At 36.7% G+C, this 21369-nt stretch overlaps 1 protein-coding gene across 1 annotated transcript; it reads right to left on the reverse strand.

Moving 5' to 3' along the window:
- Positions 1-4418: 4418 nt before the first annotated feature.
- LOC140803237 (RINT1-like protein MAG2) lies at positions 4419-8253 on the reverse strand. The gene is made up of 4 exons (XM_073158996.1): positions 7923-8253; positions 7741-7827; positions 7108-7211; positions 4419-6492 (listed from the first exon to the last, which is right to left on the reverse strand). Exons 1-4 carry the CDS (start codon positions 8206-8208, stop codon positions 4591-4593), a joined length of 2379 nt encoding a protein of 792 aa, XP_073015097.1. The 5' UTR covers positions 8209-8253; the 3' UTR covers positions 4419-4590.
- Positions 8254-21369: the final 13116 nt, after the last annotated feature.

A 21369-nucleotide genomic window follows, 5' to 3' on the forward strand; every position in this document is an offset into this window, starting at 1 on the left:
CGTGTTGCGCACCCGGTGTTGCAACACTTTGGGACAACACAGTGCCTTGAACTTTTGCATATGGATATACTGGGTCCAATGGATGTTGAGAGTTTGGGTGATATGACAGTTAAAACACCGGAGGCTGATGTAGAAGAATTGCTGGATATAAGTGAGGCACTGACCAGAAACAGTGTTGAGTCTGGTGTTGAGACCAGTGAAGCAACACCAAGCACAACACCGCCTCTGAACCGAACAGAAACTGTGGATAATGATAACAATGATAATGATGATGTGGTGATTAATTGTGAAAGAGAAATTCCCAGCAAGATTCAGAAGAATCATCCATCATCACAAATCATTGGTGAATTACATGATTGTGTGCAAACAAGAAACAAAGAAAAGGTGGACTACCGCAAAATGATTGGTTTAATCTGCATGAGCTCCACGTTTTCCCAGATAAGTCACTCGTGTTTTGTGTCTCAAATTGAACTCAAGAATAATAATAATGGCATTTTGAATGAGGAAGCCTATGTCAGTCAACCTAAGGGATTTGAAGATCCTCACCACGTGGATCATGTCTACAAATTGAAGAAGGCTTGTATGGACTGAAACAGGCTCCACGGACATGGTACGGTAGGTTAGCTGACAATCTGATAAATTTGAGCTTCAAACGAGGTGAGATTGACAAAACTCTTTTCATTCAAAAACTGAAATATGATATTTTGATCTATCAAGTGTATGTAGATGATATTATTTTCAGTGCTTCATCTCAAATGCTTGTGAATAACTCTGTGGATTGCATGTCATCACAATTCGAAATGAGCATGGTAGGAGAACTAACTTTCTTTCTTGGATTGCAAGTTAAGCAATTGCATGATGGTATATTGTGACAACTCAAGTGTTATAGACGTTTCTAAGAATTCTGTTCAACACTCTCGAACAAAACACATAGACATAAGACGTCACTTTATTCGAGATTTGGTTGAAAAAAGGCATAATTCACTGGAATTTGTTAGGACTGATAATCAATTGGCTGATATATTCACGTAACCTTTGAATTTTGAGAGATTTTCCAATCTTCGGAAATCTCTCAGCATGTGTGTACTTTTAAAAACATTTGTTCAGTGTTGTCCGTGGTGTTGCCAACAGCAGAGACAACATCCATTTGTGCATGACCATTACTAGGATATTAGGCATACTTCATATTCATAATCATCCTATTTATTTGTGCAATGACTAAACAGTGAAGGCAAATTTCTGAAAGTTACTCTGAGTGTTCATACTTCCAATCGTATGTTGAGAAATAGATTTTGCTCAAATCCAAGGCATTGAGTAGTTGAGGACATTCATGAAAATCGTGATCTTGTCTAAAGTGAAAAGATGACTTGGAAAATGTGAGCAAAAGGAGAAATACAGAAAAGAGGTAAATAAAAAAAATTGTTTAGAAGAAAATGGAAAAAGCTACCTAGAGGAGTCCATTGAAGACCGTTCTTCTAGTGTGGGAGCTACTACTTCTAAGTAAAAAATAATAATGGAAAAAGCTACTTAGGAGAGTCCATTGAAGACCGTTCTTCTAGCGTGGGAGCTACCATTTCTGATCAAAATAAAATTTTATGGAAGTTTGAATAAAACTCAGTGGTGTTGCCAGGAGGTGTTGCCAACACCAAGTTCTGACATAGCACAGTTTTTACATTGCCTGACATTTTGAAAATTCATCATATTGGAGGCATGTGTAGGACATGCATATTGTTTTTGTTTCGTGAATTCATCATGTGCAGTGACATATCAGTGTTGACCTATAACAGTTGACAAAAACCTTGATTACCTAGATTTTGAATTTATGTGTATACTTGTGTCAGTGAGTTATAATCGACGTGGGTTTTACTAGGATATTCTTTTGAAATTGTCGTAACACGAGTTTGAATCAATTTTACTGTTTGATTTTGGGATAGAATCGTTATGAGTGTTTTGGGCAAATTTCAGGAAATATTACATTTTCCATGCGAATTTTTTTTAGCTAAAAGATTGAATCGGTGTATTTTTTTTTGTTAGAGTAAGAGCATATATGTTGTGTTATAGTCTGCTTTTGGAAGTTGGCTTACATTCTGGCCAAAAAGGGGGAGAAGGAGAACCAAAAATGACATGGTTCTATGGATGGTGCTGAAGCATCTCGAGTTGCTGAGACTCTGTCTGTAATGTTGTTTGTGGGTTGCTCTTATATCTGTTTGCTTGATTATTGAATCTTTCTTTCGTATGTCTTCTTATGTTTTCAGGTGTTCTAACGATGGTGTTGACAACACTGTCAACAACACCAGTGCTCTAACATTTTAATTCAGGGGGAGACGAACTTTGACTCAGGGGGAGACATACTCAAATGCAGGGGGAGCTTAACTGACTGCGATGCTTACCAAGATTATCATTTTTAGATGTTTTGTCCAGAAAGGCAAAAAGGGGGAGATTGAAAGGAATATTTTATTCTTTATTATTTTGTTAAATTGATAATATCAATTTAAGATTTTTCCTTTCTAGACTAAAAGATTTTATTTACTTATTTCTAGATTATGAGATCTTTCTTGATTTATTTTTAGATGATAAGAACTTAATTGATTTACATCTAGATATTATATGATTTGTTTTTATCTCTAATATATTTTGTTCTTGTTTAAAAGAGTTTTATATCTAATAAAAATCATGTTTCCATATTTTGTAGGACTCTTCTATGGAATATCTTTTAGGCCAAGCCTTTGATATAAAGGGAGATAGACTCACAGCCGTAGAGTGTTTGGTGGAGAAGAGAGAGAAAAAGCTTGTGAGAGACAAGTGGGTTTTTAGAGAGAGTTGGACTGTGGTACTTTTCACATAGAAGAAAATTACAAGTCCAACGAATATTTGCTCCGTAGTTTTTCTGTGATCGGTTATCACTTTTGTAGGAGCTTTTCGTGTGAGACTTGTGGTGTGACTATTTCGTGAGGTCGGTAAAGGAGTTCTTTCATAAAAGAAAAATACAAGAGCCGAGCCTATTTTGACGAGATGTTTTGGTGTGATCGGGAGATCACTTTACAGCGTATGAAAGCTGCTGGATTTTTCTGAACACACACATAGTTCAGATAATTGAAGATTTTCGTGTTGAAGATTTTGTGTGATTGATTCACATATACCGTGTTGCCGATTGGTGTTGCCAACACTCGAAGAACAACACTAACGCAGAGTGTTGGACGAAGAGTGATTTCGTTTGGTTTTAAGCAACAGGCTTTTTGTTTCATGCATCTAGTATTTACTTTGAGTATTTTGATGCATGTTTAGTTTTGTTATTTTCACTAGTATTGTTTTTGGTGTAAACGAATTATATATTTTTCTAGTGAAATTTTTGTCATGAGGCATCGCACAAGTATTCGTACTTGTGCATAATTTAAATCTGGTGTTAATTTATTAAAATTATATTAGTGTGTTAAATACTTAATTTCCGCTGTCGTGTTGTGTGCTGTGTTGACAACACCGAGCACAACACTAACTTCTGATACACACATTATAATATTTCAATTTATTTCCTATACAACAACATTTCCTTACAAGTTTCCGTGAAACATCTTCGAATAGGACCTTGGTATACTCACCACTTGAAGCAAATTTTGATGGCTGAGCAAGTGATGAACAATATATGTGATGCAAATCTTTATCATCCGCCCACTAGTCCTCCAGCTCTGTCACCTTTAGCTAAACTGATTCCATTTCTTCCACTACAATCTTCAAATGTCGACTGACACTTTCGCTCCTCTCAATTTCTCCTCCTCCATTCTCTGCAAAAAATGCTCTGATATTAACATCTTCTGCTTTATGCGTTGCATCTCTGATTTCCCTCTCCAAACACAATGCATCGGGGCTTCTTTTCTTCCAAGAACGTGTAAGAAAATCTTGGAAGCAACACATGCTTTGAAGGAGAGATTCAATCAGTTGCTTCTCCCTAGGAATCCGGTGTTTACCGAGTATGTTCTCTAGAATCTGCGTGAGAGAAACTACAGCAGCACAAGCCATCTAGGATCTTTCCAAACTTAGTGGGATTAACACTGGAAATCGAAGGATATTTGAGCTCAATTTTTTCGAGTCTTTTAAGAACTCTCATTGAAGCAGATTCGATTATTTGCAGGTCGAATTCAGACGAACGTCGGATCAGTTCAGCTCTTCGGGTCAACCCGTGACCCGGATATCTAAACGCAGGCATTTGGGGAAGATTGGATCAACCGTCGTGGATGGGGTGGAGCGAGGGTGCACTTGGGTCGGGTAAGCCGAAATCCAATTCAATTAGCTAGTTTAGACGAACCTACCGCAATCTGTGAAAACACGATTGTCCATGCATATTTTTTGGCTCGAAGCAAATCATTCAATCACACGGTAGCCTTTAAGTTGCAGAGTTTTAGTACAGTTCTCAAAGCACAGAATAAAGAAAAAGAAGTGTATCAATTTAAATTTTAAATGGTAGCGATCTTGAACCATTACCGAAAATGTGTAAGAAAAAAGATTTACTAAATGTACATAGTAGAATATCATTTCATATTTGCCTAATTTTAATTGTTTTTTTTTCTAAAGTACATCATTCAAGTGAAACCTTCTTCATCCGGCAACTACTCTGTTCTTCACTATTTTTTCTACCTCAGCAGCAGTTAAATGCCTTATTCCATTTTCTTTCAGCCATCTTTCCTCTCTAATCAACTTATTGTTCACGTCATTATTCGCCATTTTCAACAGCTTCAATCCTTCCGAGATCTTCGGAAAGAAACCTTGAGGCCTCAAACACCAAGCTCCAAATACCCCAAAAAGAACCATCAGATCGTTTGAAAGCCTCTCGACTCCCCAATTGTAGAACTTTATCTTTCCTACTAATAAACCATGGAAAAATAGCTTATCGATCCCAGCAGCCAAACTTCTCCACACTCTAGTAAAATCTATTTTGTTCAGCCCTTCTTCGAGTATGGACAATTTTCCCTGTAGGTAATCCATCGCTGTTAGGTATGATCTGGACTGTGCCGAATCTTCTTGGCTCCTTTCCTGCCATTGCTTCTTGTTTTTTATGTAGTCTCGGCAACGTGCTTCAAATCCCCTTGAGACAACTGTGGATAACTTCTCAACCCATTCAATTATGAATTCATTCAACCTTTTGATTTCTTCGTCGAAAATACCATTTCCAGGTGCTCCAGTAGCAGTAGGATCATCTTCCTTTTCTAGTTTATCAGTATTGCTCAATCCCATTTCAAGGAAGAAGACATACTCGCACCATTCTTTTAAAACGGATTCAAAGTAGCGGGCAGCATTAACTGACAAGGCAACTTTAGTTAAAGCATCATCATCAGCTAGCGCAGTTAGCCCCTCAGCTTCTTGACACCTAAGTAGCAAGCAATCAAAGAACTTGCATATTATAGGTGAACCAGTCAATTTGACAAATCTTGACCTCAATGATGCGCTAGGCAATGATCGGCAACGGTCTATCACAGAGGAGAGACGTTGAAGCACAGCACTAGAAATCAAAGGGGATTTGTTGTCTTCTTGGCCAGACAGAAGAGAAACTCCTCGGTCTTCACTTAACCAATTTTTGTTGTCTTCCATTTGAGATTTTAATTTACTAAGAGCCTCACTAAGCTCAATGTCGGCCCATAAATCAATCCAATCAGGTCTATCACAAAATACAGTCAGTGAAGACAGATTTTGCACATTGCCATCCTCCTCGAGGGAAAGATGCATTCCTGAGTGTGCAGCCAGCGTTTGAACTTGTTTATCAAATGCAAGCATCAGATCCACTAGATGAAGCCAGGATAGCCTTGCCTGTGTTTTGATCCCAGTTTCACTCTCTTCACTGAGCTGATCCACATAAATGGGAAATATTTCTTTCGCCAGGTAGGTCGATAGGGAAGACACCATGGCCAAGATCCATTCTTCTCTGCAACTGTAACCAGATAGCATTGCTTCGTCAACAAGCGGTTGCAATAAGTCATCCATAGAGTCAACATATTCTCTAGTGATCTTATAAACTAGCGCAAATATGTACTCTGGCTTCTCAATCCACTTTGAGAAGTGGCATTGAGAAGCAATAGATATAGGATTGACAAGTTCTTCGATAGCCCAAAGTGGTTGGTGAAGTGCAAAATCTTTATAACGCCCCCCAAGTTGACGAGACTTTCTCTGTCTCTGCAATTCCTGCAGACCACACAATGCCAGGAAACTTACACAATACTGAACCTTCAGGTCACCTTTCATTGTGAAAAGAGGATTTTTCACTTCAGTTGATCTTTCTGCATCTGAAGTAGACGAACTCAGGGTTGACAGAGGTGGTGGCCATCCAAGAGAAGCAAGAAGAGCTCGATGGTCAGCAATAGCTTGGGGCCTTAGAATTGCTAATGCTCTGTCTATTCTATGATCAACGGCTGAAACAAGTCGATTCCACTCAGGATGTCTCTTTGAAACAGAAGTAAGTAGATCTTCAGTCGATTTAAGATGTCTTAAAGCAACTGAGCGCATATCCTGCAAGATAGATGAAAGCAAAAGTAATCGAAAAAAGAAAGAAACAAAAAGAACAAGAAAAAAAAGGGAAAAAAAACCACTTAACTTGAGGTGATGCAATTCAACTCAATTCATACCTATGCACATTGAAACTTTCCTTTCTATTTCAAATTTGTGGATAATGCTGCCTTAATCCACAATTGAGTGTGCACGAGTAAATTACAATGTTCAAGCAATGATGAAATCTTTACTTCTATTCACTGGACGGCTCACAAAACTGAAGGTTAAAATCATTCTCGGTGAAAGAATTCAATGTCATATTACTTTGATCTTGTTTGATTAATACTTGAAGAGTATTCATCCATAATGAAGCATAGTTTACCAATGAATCATGTTTGACTAATCTATTCTAAAAAGAACAAAAATATTCCACACCATAGACTCTGGTTCATCTTAGTAATTTACACGTGACTACAACCAAGTTTGAGCACAAACAACGAAGCTTTGGCATTCTACACGTGATGATAACATGACGATGATTAATAATGATATTTAATTTCAGCCAAATTTTAATCAGATATTGCAATTAGAATAGCCCAATAATATAAGGCAAACATACCCTTAAAGGGTACTCACTTCATAATTCTTTGTTGACGAATGCTTTCTCAAAGTTCTGTTCATTGAGGAAGACGCAGCATCTTCAATGTCACCAACCAGCATGTCAAGCTTCAATGCAGTCTCTGAGAGTAATGAAGAAATCAGTTATGTAGGTAACTGCCTCAATCGAAAGACAAGAAACAGATCGTCAAATTTCCACTTTACCTGTTTCTTTCCCTCCTTCCATCCACAAATTTAAAAAAATAAAAAATACCACCATATGTTTGTTTATAGGTTTCAATTCGTTCCTGTGACTATTTATTTTTAATTGGTTCAAATAAGCCAGATTCATTAGAATTTAGGAGTTTTTCAACCCCCAAAAAATGATAAATAGAGCACATCCTTCCGAAAGGCTAAAACTTTAAGGTGAACTACTCTTCGAACTTTATATAGTTAAACCATCATTTCCACCAGACATCAAACTTTATAAGACAAATAAAAACTCCCAATAGTATTAATATGCAAAAAATGAAAAAACCCTTCACAACCTTCCAAATTTTCATTCCTTACACGCAAAAAATTCCTCAATTAATATTTTTTAACAAATTTTTACTACAAATTGAGCTATACATATAAACTTCAAGTTAATGAGTAAACAAAGAAAAAAAACACCTGCATAGTTTCGCACTGTTTCCACTCTAGCCACCTCCTTCGCCAATGCCTGCAATTCCTCCACCATCCCGCTCCTCGATCCACCATCTAAGATATAAACAAAAGCGCAAAAATCAGCATCCTATAATTCCTAATTAAAATTACAAAAAGCAAAAAAAAGCAAATTTACATTATTAAACAACCTGAAGATAACTGAGAAGAAGAATGCTGAAGGTCTTGCAACTGAGCATGGACATTCTCGAAGAGTGAACCCACCCGATTCGAGTGGTCAGAGTGTCTTGTCAAGTTCGACCGGAGCTGTAACGCAAGATCCGAAAGCATTCGATCCAGATCATCGCAGCGGGTCTGGAGCTCCGAGAGGAGAACCGGGGCTCTCTCTAGATGTTCTCTGGAATTGAGGTTTGAATTGATGAAATACAAGGCTTGTTGAGAGATGGAAGCGGGCAGAGGTAAGGGTCGGGTTTCCATGTCTTCCGTGAGAAACGAGTCACCGTTTTGATCACCGGAGATATAAACGTGGATATATATGTACACACAGAAGTAATAGCGTAACTTTCCCAAATTACAAATTTGTCCATAAGCCTATGAGGCGATTAATGGGCTAGGCTTAAGGATATAAACGAACCAAATCGTTTGTAAGATATTCGAAGCTCGATTTGATAAAAGCTCGTTTGAGCTCGTTTAATGAGGCTCGTTAAGACAAACAAACCAAACTCAATCTTTGCAGTATTCGACTCGTTAGCTCGTGAACATATTCGTTGGTAAGTTCATGAGTAATCTTTTAGATAAAAAAATAATAGTTTTGATATTTGATTTATTGATTTTGCATATTATTTATGAAATATATATGAAAATCTGTTAAATTTATTTATTATAATAAATTTTTAAATTTTAATAAGAATAATATATTTTTCTTCAAATGTATAATTTATTTTTTAATTAATTTAATGAAAATTTAAATGTATAATTCATATTTATTAAGTTTGTTTAGGCTCGATAAAGGCTTGAATAAGCTCGTGAGACATGCATATATTCGTTAAAAAAAGCTCGAGCTCACACAAGTTTTTGCCAAAAAATGAAGTAGAGGACGAGTTTTAAAAGAATGTTCATCAGAAATTCAAATTAGTTTGAATAAATCAACTTCACATAAACATGAGAAGTTCGTGGATAGTGGCAGGGAATGAGAAGAACCGCCTAAACAGTACACAGGAAGAGAAGCATCGGAGAACAAAGAATTACTAAAGATCGAACAATATTTACAAACTCTCTATAAATTTTAGTCTTAGATATTCAAGCATTTTTCAAGTATTTCAATCTATTTCATTCCACATTTCACCATGTCATTATATTTTTATGTTTTGTTAATTCCTATATATTATTATAACTACAAAATATGTATGTAGTTTATTTCTTCAATTTTCATATTAGTTTAACTCGTTTTTAGCGTAATATTTTTGTAAAAGATTATAATCATCAATCAAGTTCGGGATTCATTTTTGTTTGATTTATAGAAGTTAGATTTTAGCAGCAACATTAGTGATTTTTTGCTACAACATCTAGCACGCCCGCATCGACTCAAATTTTGTTGCACATCCATTGGGATCCAAAAATATTCCGCCAAATAGAAACAAACCTGAGAAAACAATGGGAGTGGAAATTCCTACCTATTCTAAAGAAGATACTGTTGAAGGAATAGCACAAGAAGTTTCAGGTCAAGACAAGATGAACAACTTGAAGGCCAACTACATGGCCATGATGCATTTTAGAAAACTCGTGAGCCTCAGTCAAATGCCGGAGAAAATAATGCAAGGGAGGTGGAAGAGGCATAAAAAAATTTGGCTGAGAGTATTCTAGTTTATGTGAAGGCTGGGGCGAGTCAAACAAACAAGTCTCCAAATCAGGGGAGTTTTCAGTCCAAGGAGATGGATCAAGGTTCCGGGAGTTATATAGGTGACAGTCATCGCTCAAATTCAATAGTCCATGGTCTCAATGATAGGTACACACCACCTCACGAAAGAAAAGAAGTTATTGGACAAAAAAATTCATTTTATGCGAGCCTGAGTGAAAGTGGAAACCCAAGCTCTCATTTGAATCAGTTGTATACGATGACTAATCCAGTGAAGCTACGTGTTTTTTAAGAGAGTCAATGGTGTAAGAAAATTGTGACCCGTAACCGTAAAATAAACGTGTTGAAAATTTGTACACGGCAGCCTCAAATTTTGAAAATTGAGATGCGTATACAAATTTGATTTGAATCTCGAGCTCCCAAAGCACTCGGTGATGGTATGAGTGTGCCTATAAATACCGAAGGCATTGAGGTCCCTAAACACACATTCTCATACAGAAAATACACCATCTAAAGGAGTATTCGAGTGTTTAGAAAGAAGGCTTCAATCGGAGTAAAATCAGAAGACATAAAGATGATTCAATGGCTGGAGGTAACGCTCGATTTAGCTTCCACATTTTTGATTATCATGTTTATATACGTGCAGAAACATGATTTTTAGAGAATTCACAAGTAACATTAAATGCTTGAGGGCCTTTGTTACTTAATATATATATATATATATATATATATATATATATATATATATATATATATATATATATTGTAATGAATATTATAATAATATATAGTCATGATATAATGTTGGCTGTCGGTTGAAATTTATTATTTAAAATAATACTAATAATAGTGTTGAATGTGGTATATATATATATATATATATATACATGTGTATATATATTGTTGGAAACCCACACGGTAATGAATTTAATTTTTTTATTATTATTAGTGTTGAATGTGGTATAACATGTATATATATTGTTGGAAACCCACACGGTAATGAATTTAATTTTTTTATTATTATTAGTGTTGAATGTGGTATATATATATATATATATATACATGTGTATATATATTGTTGGAAACCCACACGGTAATGAATTTAATTTTTTTATTATTATTATTATTATTATTTTTTAATAAATAATAATTAATGTGTTATTAAGTTATATGTATAATTCGATATACATATATCATTTGGTTAAATAATTTGTACACATTAAAATAATTGCAAATATCGACATAATTTCTAATACATATTGTTTAGAAATTATTTTTGCATGTTAGATAATGTCAAATATTACGGATAAGTGTTTGATTTATACATGCAAATTTAATATTGTGTTTGCATTTATTCTTGAAATTTAAATGCAAATTGTATTAAAAAAAATATATTTTGAAAATCAATATTCACATTATGTTCATATTAAATTATACTGAGATGAACATATCAAGTAAGATGTGAATATAATATAATAAAATATTTCAGATATTCACAAATGAACAAATAATCCTCACTTTATCACTACTCTGATAAAAGAAAAAAACTGATGAGGAGCCCACATTTTTATGTAAATGTGATCCTCACTTTATCACTACTCTGATTGAAGAGAAAAACTGATGGGGAATGTAATTGTTCATATTAAGTAAAAATGTGAATATAAAGTTATTTAATATGAAAAATTTTGGCTATAAAGATTCACATAAATGTGGATAATTAAGTTGAATAATAATTATAAAGTGACATAAGAAAACATAATCTGAGGGAGTTCTTCATAGACCGGTTTAAACTGCCTTGACTAGCCACTGGTCTTCCTGATGAACATTGCTCTGTCTAGGAGTTGGGTATTTAAAGGGCCTTAGCACTACCTATCTTTCCTGGGAGCACTCTTGGAAAATATTGATTGCGAAATAATTATTATATAAAGCATTAAGTAAAGCCAAAATTTTGTACAGTGAACCGTATAATTTTAAATAATTGAGGAATAGCCACAGCATCCTTAATTATGAAAAATTATGCATTAAGTGGATTTGGATCACATAATGGACATCAATTGTAATTAATTATATAAACATAATAAAATTTACCCCACAGAGATTTTTATTATATTTATATAACTAATTAGGTTAAAATATCAAATTATATTTATCTTGATTTACCCACAGGAGTTAAGGAAAATACATTTTGATAGTTTTATCATAAAGTTACAGAAAAATATTATTGAATTAAAATTTTAGCCCACATGCAAATTTTATGTCACTAGATTTTTAAAACATGAATTACATTGGTAAAACATGATATTGTCTCAAAATTTTAAGCATATGATATTTTGTGCAGTTATGCAACCTGCGACTTTTTCTGATATGAAATGTGACATTCCCGATCTAAAGGGCGATAATTATAAAATTTGGAAAGAAAAAATTCTTCTTCAATTAGGGTGGATGGATATTGATTATGCTATACGGAAAGACGAACCATCTGTTATTACTGAAAACAGCATTCCGGATGATGTTGATCTTTATGAAAAATGGGAGCGATCTAATCGACTCTGCGTAATGTTCATAAAGACCAAAATCTCTGCTGGTATGCGTGGTTCTATCGATCAGCATAGTAATGTCAGAGAATTACTGCAGGCTATTGATGAACAATTTCAGTCTTCAGATAAGGCACTTGCAAGCACCCTAATTATGGAATTCTCTTCATTAAGGCTCACCAGTGTGAGAGGTGTGCGAGAGCACATCATGAAGATGCGGGACATAGCGGCTCGGCTAAAGACACTTGAAGTGGAAATGTCTGAAACTTTTCTTGTGCACTACATTTTATGCACTCTTCCACAACAATATGGACCTTTCAAAATATCCTATAACACACATAAGGATAAATGGTCAATTAATGAATTAATGACCATGTGTGTTCAAGAGGAAGGAAGGTTGTTAATGGAAACGAGTGAAAATGTTTTTATGACTACACAAGAAAAGTATAAGAAGTAAGCCAAAGTCAAGGGAAAAGGGAAAGGAATAATTCCACCCCAACCTGACATCAAGAAAGAATCCAAGTGTTTCTTTTGTAAAAAGACGCGACACATTAAGAAGGATTGCAATAAATTTAAGGACTGGCTTGAAAAGAAAGGTATTCCTACTTCATTTGTCTGTTATGAATCTAATATGGTTAATATGATTTATAACACATGGTGGATTGATTCTGGTTCTAGAATCCATGTTACAAATACCTTGCAGGGTATGCAAAATCTAAGGAAGCCAATAGAAAATGAGCGAAGCATCTATTCAGGAAACAAGATGTCTTTGCATGTGGAGGCTATTGGGACTTGCTGCCTAGTATTGAATAGTGGTTATATTTTAAAATTAGAAAAGACCTTTTATGTTCCTAGTTTTTCTAGGAATTTAATTTCAGTTTCAAAACTTGTATCTCTTGGTTATTCATTTCAGTTTTTGAATAAATCAATAAATTTGTTTTATAAATCAAATCTTATTGGAAATGGTACAATGATTGATGGTCTTTTCTCTATTTCTTTACAAAATAATAACACCACTATGCATGTTCAGGTAGGTATTAAAAGATGTGTTATAAATGAAGATTCTTCTATATTGTGGCACAGGAGATTGGGATACATCTCCATAGAGAGAATTAAAAGATTAGTAAATGATGGAGTACTTAGTACTTTAGATTTTACTGATTTTGAGACTTGTGTGGATTGCATTAAGGGAAAGCAGACCAATAAGTCTAAAAAGGGTGCCAAGAGGAGTACAAAAATATTAGAAATCATACATTCAGATATTTGTTGTCCAGATATGGACATGCAAAGTCCGAAATACTTTATCTCTTTCATTGATGATTACTCACGATACATGTATATCTACATGCTTCATAACAAAAACGAAGCACTAGAAGCCTTAAAGGTTTTTAAGGCTGAAGTGGAGAAGCAATGTGGAAAACATATTAAGATCGTGAGAACTGATAGAGGTGGAGAATATTATGGTAGATACCTGAGAATGGACAAGCACCTGGTCCGTTTGCGAAGTTTCTCCAAGAACATGGGATTGTTGCCCAATATACTATGCCTGGTTCTCCAGACCAAAATGGTGTAGCTGAGAGGAGAAACCGAACATTATTGGACATGGTGAGGAGCATGTTAAGTAGCTCAAAACTTCCTAAATCCTTGTGGACTGAAGCTCTTAAGACAGCTGTGTATTTATTAAACCGAGTTCCAACTAAGGCTGTCCCAAAGACGCCATTTGAGTTATTTAAAGGTTGGAAACCGAGTTTGCAACATATACGCGTTTGGGGTTGTCCTTCTGAAATAAGAGTTTATAACCCACATGAAAAGAAACTGGACCCAAGAACTATAAGTGGATATTTCATTGGGTATGTCAAAAAATCGAAAGGGTACAGATTCTATTGTCCATCTCACAACACTAGAATTGTGGAATCAAGAAATGTAAAATTTCTTGAGAATGATTTGATTAGTGGGAGTGATCATGATATAATTTTTGAGAATGATCACATTAATGCACAACCCTCTTATTCAAATGACAGATTGGTCGTTATTCACACCCCTCAAGACCAAATGGGTGTTCGACAACCAGTTATTGAAGTTCCACAAATCGCTGATGAAAATCCAGTAGATCAAGTTGTTGATGAAGAACAACAAGAAATTGTTGATCAACCAAACAAGCTTAGGAGATCTACTAGAATAAGGAGATCAGCAATATCTAGTGATTATGTTGTGTATTTACAAGAATCGGACTTTAACATTAGAGCCGAAAATGATCCTGAAACGTTTTCACAAGCCATGAGTTGTAATGAGTCAAAACTATGGTTTAATGCTATGAAAGAAGAGATGAATTCTATGGCAGTTAATGGAGTCTGGGATCTTGTTCAGTTGCCTAATGGTGTAAAAGCCATTGGATGTAAATGGGTTTTCAAAACAAAGAAAGACTCATTAGGCAACATTGAAAGGTATAAAGCAAGACTCGTAGCTAAAGGATTCACTCAGCAGGAAGGAATCGACTACAAGGAGACTTTTTCTCTTGTATCTAAGAAAGATTCTCTTCGTATCATTCTAGCATTAGTTGCACATTTTGACTTAGATTTACAACAAATGGATGTGAAAACGGCTTTTCTCAATAGAGAACTAGAAGAAGAGGTTTATATGAAACAACCTGAAGGATTCTTGTTGCGTGTTTTCTTAGATGCTCGCAAGCGCATGATGTCAAGTTTTAGTACTGGTTAGAGTACATATATCGATCCCACGAGGAGTGTGTATAAAATCTATATCAATGCTCGTAATTAAAATAGCCAAGACTTTATCTAGAAAAATCAAATGAAAGGTTGGTTTGTTTGAACGAAGTAAGTGAAAACAATGAATTAAATTAATCACCGAATGGAGAATTATCAATGATAGAAAATATCTAGAGGAATGATTTCACTAAGTTTCTACGATAATTCTTCTGGTTGTATTTAAATTCCTGAATTCCTATTATTTAATGGCCAAGAACACTTACGTATTTTATTCCCCCTTTCTCAAGTGACGAATAAATTGTACCAATCAAACTTCGATTCAATTATTCCTAATAAAATCTACGTTTAATTGGTAAATGCAAATAATGTTCTTACTCAAGCCTCGCTAAAGTTATACGCCTTCCGAACGATATAAACAGTCAACGATGCGTCTCTAATGATCTATAATCCTAATCCCTCTCCCGAATTGTAGAATTAATCAAACCACATACAATTTATGGCACGTAAATTGAAATGAAATAAAAGTAGAGAACACAATTAAATAAAACGGAATTCAATCATAAAAATATCCAGTCAATCATCGTATAGACAAAGTGACGTCAGCCTCTAGAATGAAACTTTAGTTCATCACGAAATCTAAGAGAAAACAAGACATATTTGTAATTCTAGGCATCGATACACAATAGAATAAAGAAACAAAGGAAAAGATAACAAATCCGAAATGTCGTCTCTGTTGTGATCTGTCGTTCTTCGTATTTGTGACTGTTCTTCGCCCTCTGAATCTTCGTCTCGTGTATGTGCTCCGTTTCTCGCCTCTTTTCCTTCCCAAGATGGTGTATTCTCGTGTGATTTCTCTCCACGGCTGCTAACCCCGAGTATGACCTAATTCGCGCAATTTATAATATTCTGGAAGCGGCGCGCGCAGCGGTGGCGCGCTCGGTGCTGCTCCTCTGGCCATGCATGTGCGCGCGGTAGCGCATGAAATCGCGCTTGCGCGTGTCGCTCTCAGGGTCTGTGCGCGCGGGTGCGCATGAACTGGCGCGATGGCGCGCATGCCACTGTCGATCATTCTGCAAATCATTGCGCGCGGTTGCGCGTGATCTCGCGTGGGCGCGCGCGAGGCTCTGTCCGAGGGCTTGAGTGTATGTGCGCGCGACTGCGCGTGAAGTGGCGCGATGGCGCGCGCACTTCTGTCTCATGGCGTGCTCGTGGTCGTGCATTTCTTGGTCCACTTGACTTCGTGTCCGCTATTTTCTTCATTCCTGAAATGACAACAGAAACAGACCAAAAACGCATAATTCTGTTCGAAACAAGCATAATTCAAAATGGATTTTAATGTAAATTAAGTGCAAATCTTGCACTTATCAAACCCCCCAAACTTGAACTTTTGCTAGTCCCGAGCAAAATAGAATAAAAGCTAATAAATAAATACGCAACTACTAAAGTCATGGATATGCGAAAAGTGATATTGACCTCCGACTCATTTAATTTCATGTAATTCACGATTTCCCAAGAGTCACGTGTGTGTGTGATATGTCAATGTTCGTTTACCCCATCGACTGCTCAAATAGAAGTGTAATGCCCATTCGCCTTACAGAATTAAGAATTCCTCAGTTCAGTTCAACTTACACTTCATCAAAATATAAATTTACATTCACAGATCACATAGGACTTTATCGATGATTATTTGGATTGAAAGACGGTCAATCAACAGTATGCCAAAAAATGAAATCACAAATTGAGATGCCTGCAAGCAAGTGATTAAAGTCTATATTCGTTGACACTGTATTTCAGGTATCCATAGGCTTGACTTTAACAACTTTTCTCCACTAGTATATTGGATAAATGTGACAAGGTTAATAGGTCTTGTAGGCTTGTAACGTTAGGCTACGACTCATGGCTACAATAAAGGTATGGAAATCAAAATTTGAGAGAAATATTTGAACTTCATCAACTTCACCCATTTTCATTCTATTTTCATTCGCCACCCAATTACTGTTTTCTTTTCATTCATATCCTTCATTTCCCATATTTTCTTTTTCACCACGTTTGATTCACACATTTTTTTTTTCTTCTTTCTTTTGAACTCTTTTCAGCACATTTAACTTTTTCTTTTCAAGGAGTATTTGAATCATTCCAACACCCATGAACTTATTTCTCTCAAAATTGGGTAAGACAGTAAATGTATAAGCTTCATGAGGTAGTTGTTGTGGGATGTAGAATAGATACAAGTGGGGGCTAATTGTGTGTCATTGACACACACCACTTGATTTTTTAGTCGGCTCAAAATGGGACACTAGGGATATATCATGTTCATTTGGTAGGCTCGAAGGCTCAAAACGGCTCCAAAGATCGCCTAAATCATTCCTATGTCACATATTATCCGTATTTTGCCTCGAAAAGTGTTCAAACAAGTTTTAGACTTCCGTCAATCCATTAGTCAACTCATACAAACCAATCACATGCAATTTTCAATAGAAATGATATATGAAATAGGTGCACAAAAAAAGTAAGCATCTCAATTAACTTTGAAGCTCAACGTGCTACAATTGGCAGTAAACAAAGAACACAGGCCCAAGGATGTTGTGAAAGACTGCCTAGATCATTTCTAAGTCTGCAGAAGTGTCAATCAATGTCATGCAAGTTTTACCAAGAATCGGATCCCTCTCATCTATTTAGCATCATAGGCATGCAACTTGTCTCTAAGCAACGATAGTATCAACAACACAACTATGCAAAATAATTGTGACTCCGAGGTTATCATGAACACATATATATCTCAGGGTCGCAATTCAGTTTTCATCATTGGTCACACATTTTGCTTATCCATGACGCTACCTAACAAGTTCTAACATGCAATAAAAAAAAAAATTTCAAATTAACAATACTACGCAATAAAAAGAACTAACTAACAAAGCAATCAAAGCAATTGCACCCCCCAAACTTAAAGTATGCATTGTCCTCAATGTATAGAAATGAAAAACATGACAACACATACCTCGCTCCCAAGTGTCAGAACTCGGGGCTCGAATCATCATCCCCAGATCCGTCATCATCATCGTCCATCGGCTGTGGGTACTGTGGTGGCCAGGCTGGTTGTGGTGGGTAAGGAACATCTTCGGGTCCAGGTGGGAACCGCTGGGCAAGCGCCGATGTGAAATCCATCATGTAGGACATGAAAGTATTAGTGGTTTGTCGGTGTTCGGCCTGCTCTCGGCGCTCAGCCCGCGCCTCTTGTTCCAGTCGGAACATCCTATCTCGCAAACTAGAACGAGGAATCGATGGTGGTGGCGGCGGTTGACTTTCTCTGGCCCTCTGATTATAAGCTGCCCTAGCCTCTTGCCTTTCTCTTTCGCTCGCAAAGCGTGAATGGTCTACTTCATATACTGTGATTGGGCCCTTGGCTTTCAAGACCTGTTCATCGGCGCCCCATTGTACACCGACATGAAGACATAAGGCGGTGATAGTATGTGCACAAGGGAGGCTGACGGTCATGAGTCCCGTGCCAGCACGTATGATATAGCTGTGAATGAGCTTCCCAAGATCAACGGTTCGCCCAGTCATGATGGTGTAAATCAACGCCACTTTGTCTTTTGTAATTTCAATCTAATGGGAGGAGGGCATGATCCGTGAGAGAATAAAAGATACCCAGCGGCGTGGGTCACGACGTAGATCAGACTTCTTCAGCGTAACCGGGGAGCCCTGATTCAATCGCCACTCTGTACCCTCGATGCATAAGGTCCTTATAATCTGATCGTAGTCCACATCCCCAGTGATCAACTCTGTGTACCCGTCATTATCAAACTCCGGCAAATTGTAGATTGCATTAATGGTGGCCGAATAAAAAAAACGAGTTGCCCTCTCACCAAGTGTGGGGACCCGGACGCTAATCAAGTTCTTAATCATGTTTGGGACTAATTAATCAATTATAAAACAGGGTCTAATTTTTTTTTTTAAAATACAAAGCGGAAACGTAATGTAATTTACTCAAATTACATATTAAACATGAATATACATCTCAGTATAAAAGTACAAGTCATGTACAACATACATTTATTCACTAGGGTTTGACAGCTAATATCAAGTGTCTAACCCTAACTCTAAATCAAGTCCGGAATCACCACGCTAAACTCGTCTCCTCTCATCCTCTTCTCGACCCTGATCCAGCCCCACCTGTTGTCATGCACACATACAAAACAAGACAACAGCCGGATAACTCCGGTGAGATATAAATATCCCAGTATAAACAATGTAAACATGCAGTCATATAAAAGCATATACGAAAGCATATATAAGAAGTATTCAAAACATGTCTCAAATCAGAAACATAAATTCATATCAAACCTTCAATAATCATGAATGGCATAAACAATGTAAATCAACATGTCATATAAGACTCAACTCAACCGACGCGTCGTCTCAGACTCGACTCCACTGACGCGTCGTCTCAGACTCGACTCAACTCTATCCTAGGGATCCCGATGTCTGAATATAGGTATTATATCGAATCTCAGTCGATAGGAATGAATCAATTCCTAAACGGAATCGATATAATTCATATATCAGTGTCTGGGCGAATCAGCCGCAGAATTGACGACTCAGTCAATAACCTGACGAATCAGCCAGTAATTAGGCGAATCAGCCAATAACCAGACGAATCAGCCTGTAATTAAGCGAATCAGCTTAAGTTTAGACGAATCAGTCTATAACCCGACGAATCAGCCGGTGACTAGGCGAATCAACCTATAACTCAACGACTCAGTAATCAATACATACAGTCCGTATCTAAGCAAATCAGTCAATGACTAGCGAATCAGCAGTCATTACATGCAGTGGCTATAAATCAATAGACTACAATCATCAATTACAAGAATCAATGTAATAAACTAAGTATGTGATTTAGGGAGACTCGAGTCAAACCTTACTCGAGTTGTGCAATCCCAACACAACATTAATAATTTATACCTTTCTTTCTGATACTCTGACTCTGTCGAAGTCTCGAACCTCAAGTCTGTCAATAACTCAATCTGACATACGATATCGAGGGTACAATATCAATACACCAACCAAACAATACTGGATATAATCAGAATTCTACCAAATTCTGTTTCAACAACATAACGTCATAATTTCAATATATCCAGTACTACCATATCAGTCAGATATCAATTCTAACATCTTATAATCAATAACAACTCAATTCTGATATTAATTCAACTCTAAAAATCATAACAATTCCATATGGTATCTGTTCTTCAGTCCAGTTTCGATTATACGATGTCTAACATGCCAAGAACATCATATATGACTCATATCAGATTCTGACAATACCATAATTTCAAAACATATCAAAACATAGCAAAACTTACGTCCAGTTGTAGTCTACGTTGATAGGAACACAGTACCACAGTCGCATTTAAAATCAGACGGACGGATTGATCGAACGATTGAAATCTAAAATCAAATGTGAAGTTGGTTTCGATTTCTCGATTCTTACCCTTTTCGTTTCTGAAGAATTATTGCATGTATATATATATATATATATATATACACGAACATGCATAAGGCCGAGTGGCACACCCAACGTGTAACACGTTTCGCGCATATGCGCGACTTCCTCGGCGCATATGCGCGAGACCTTCGGGTCTCGTGCTTGGCTTGCTCGGCAGCTCGCGCATATGCGCGCCTTCTGCCGCGCATGTGCGCCACCCTTCCTGGAACTCTCGCGCATGTGCGCGCATATACTCGCGCACATGCGCCAACCTTTCTGTTTGGCACCATGAGCTCCTGCCCTGCTCGCGCATGTGCGCCGTTCCTGTCGCGCATGTGCGCTGAGCCCTCTTCCTTGCACATCAATTTACATCATTTCTCCATTTCCCGGTCCACTCCGATCCGTCAATAATTATCTCGATTAATCTTAATTTATGGTAATTATACCCAAATCATTTCAGATTACGGTAATTAGATTCTTGGGCCTTACATTTCTCCCCCTCTTAGATCTGAGTTCGTTCTCGAACTCATAAACAATCAATTCAGATATATCAGAAGAACTGTATACAGAGCTTACATCAAATTCTTATCTTAATGAATCCATTCTGAAATCAATCTCACAATACTGGTTATACAACATCCGTATACACCAATCAATAGTTCGTAACCACTCAACTTCATCAGCTGTTATCGAATCTGTTTATCTAAATCAACGTTATATTCGATCTTTGGTCTCAGTTACCACCAGTCATCGTCCGACGTTGGCATATTCGGCTTGTCTATCCTGGGCTGCCTTTATTTTCTTCTGACTCAACTTCATTCTTTCAGTCATATCTCTGATCATGTCAGGTTCAATTTCAGGAATCTCAGAGATATTTTCCACTAAAGAGGGAATCGACACCTCTTTTCGTGCAATACTTCGAAAGAAGTTATTTCAATACACGTCTGATAGCTATGATGGTACGAAAACTCACAAAGTGGCAGTGTATCTTGCCAGCTAGCGCTAAAATCAAGCACTACTGTTCTCAGTATA

The sequence above is a fragment of the Primulina eburnea genome, chromosome 10, assembly GCF_022965805.1.
Source record: "Primulina eburnea isolate SZY01 chromosome 10, ASM2296580v1, whole genome shotgun sequence".
Classification (NCBI taxonomy): domain Eukaryota; kingdom Viridiplantae; phylum Streptophyta; class Magnoliopsida; order Lamiales; family Gesneriaceae; genus Primulina; species Primulina eburnea.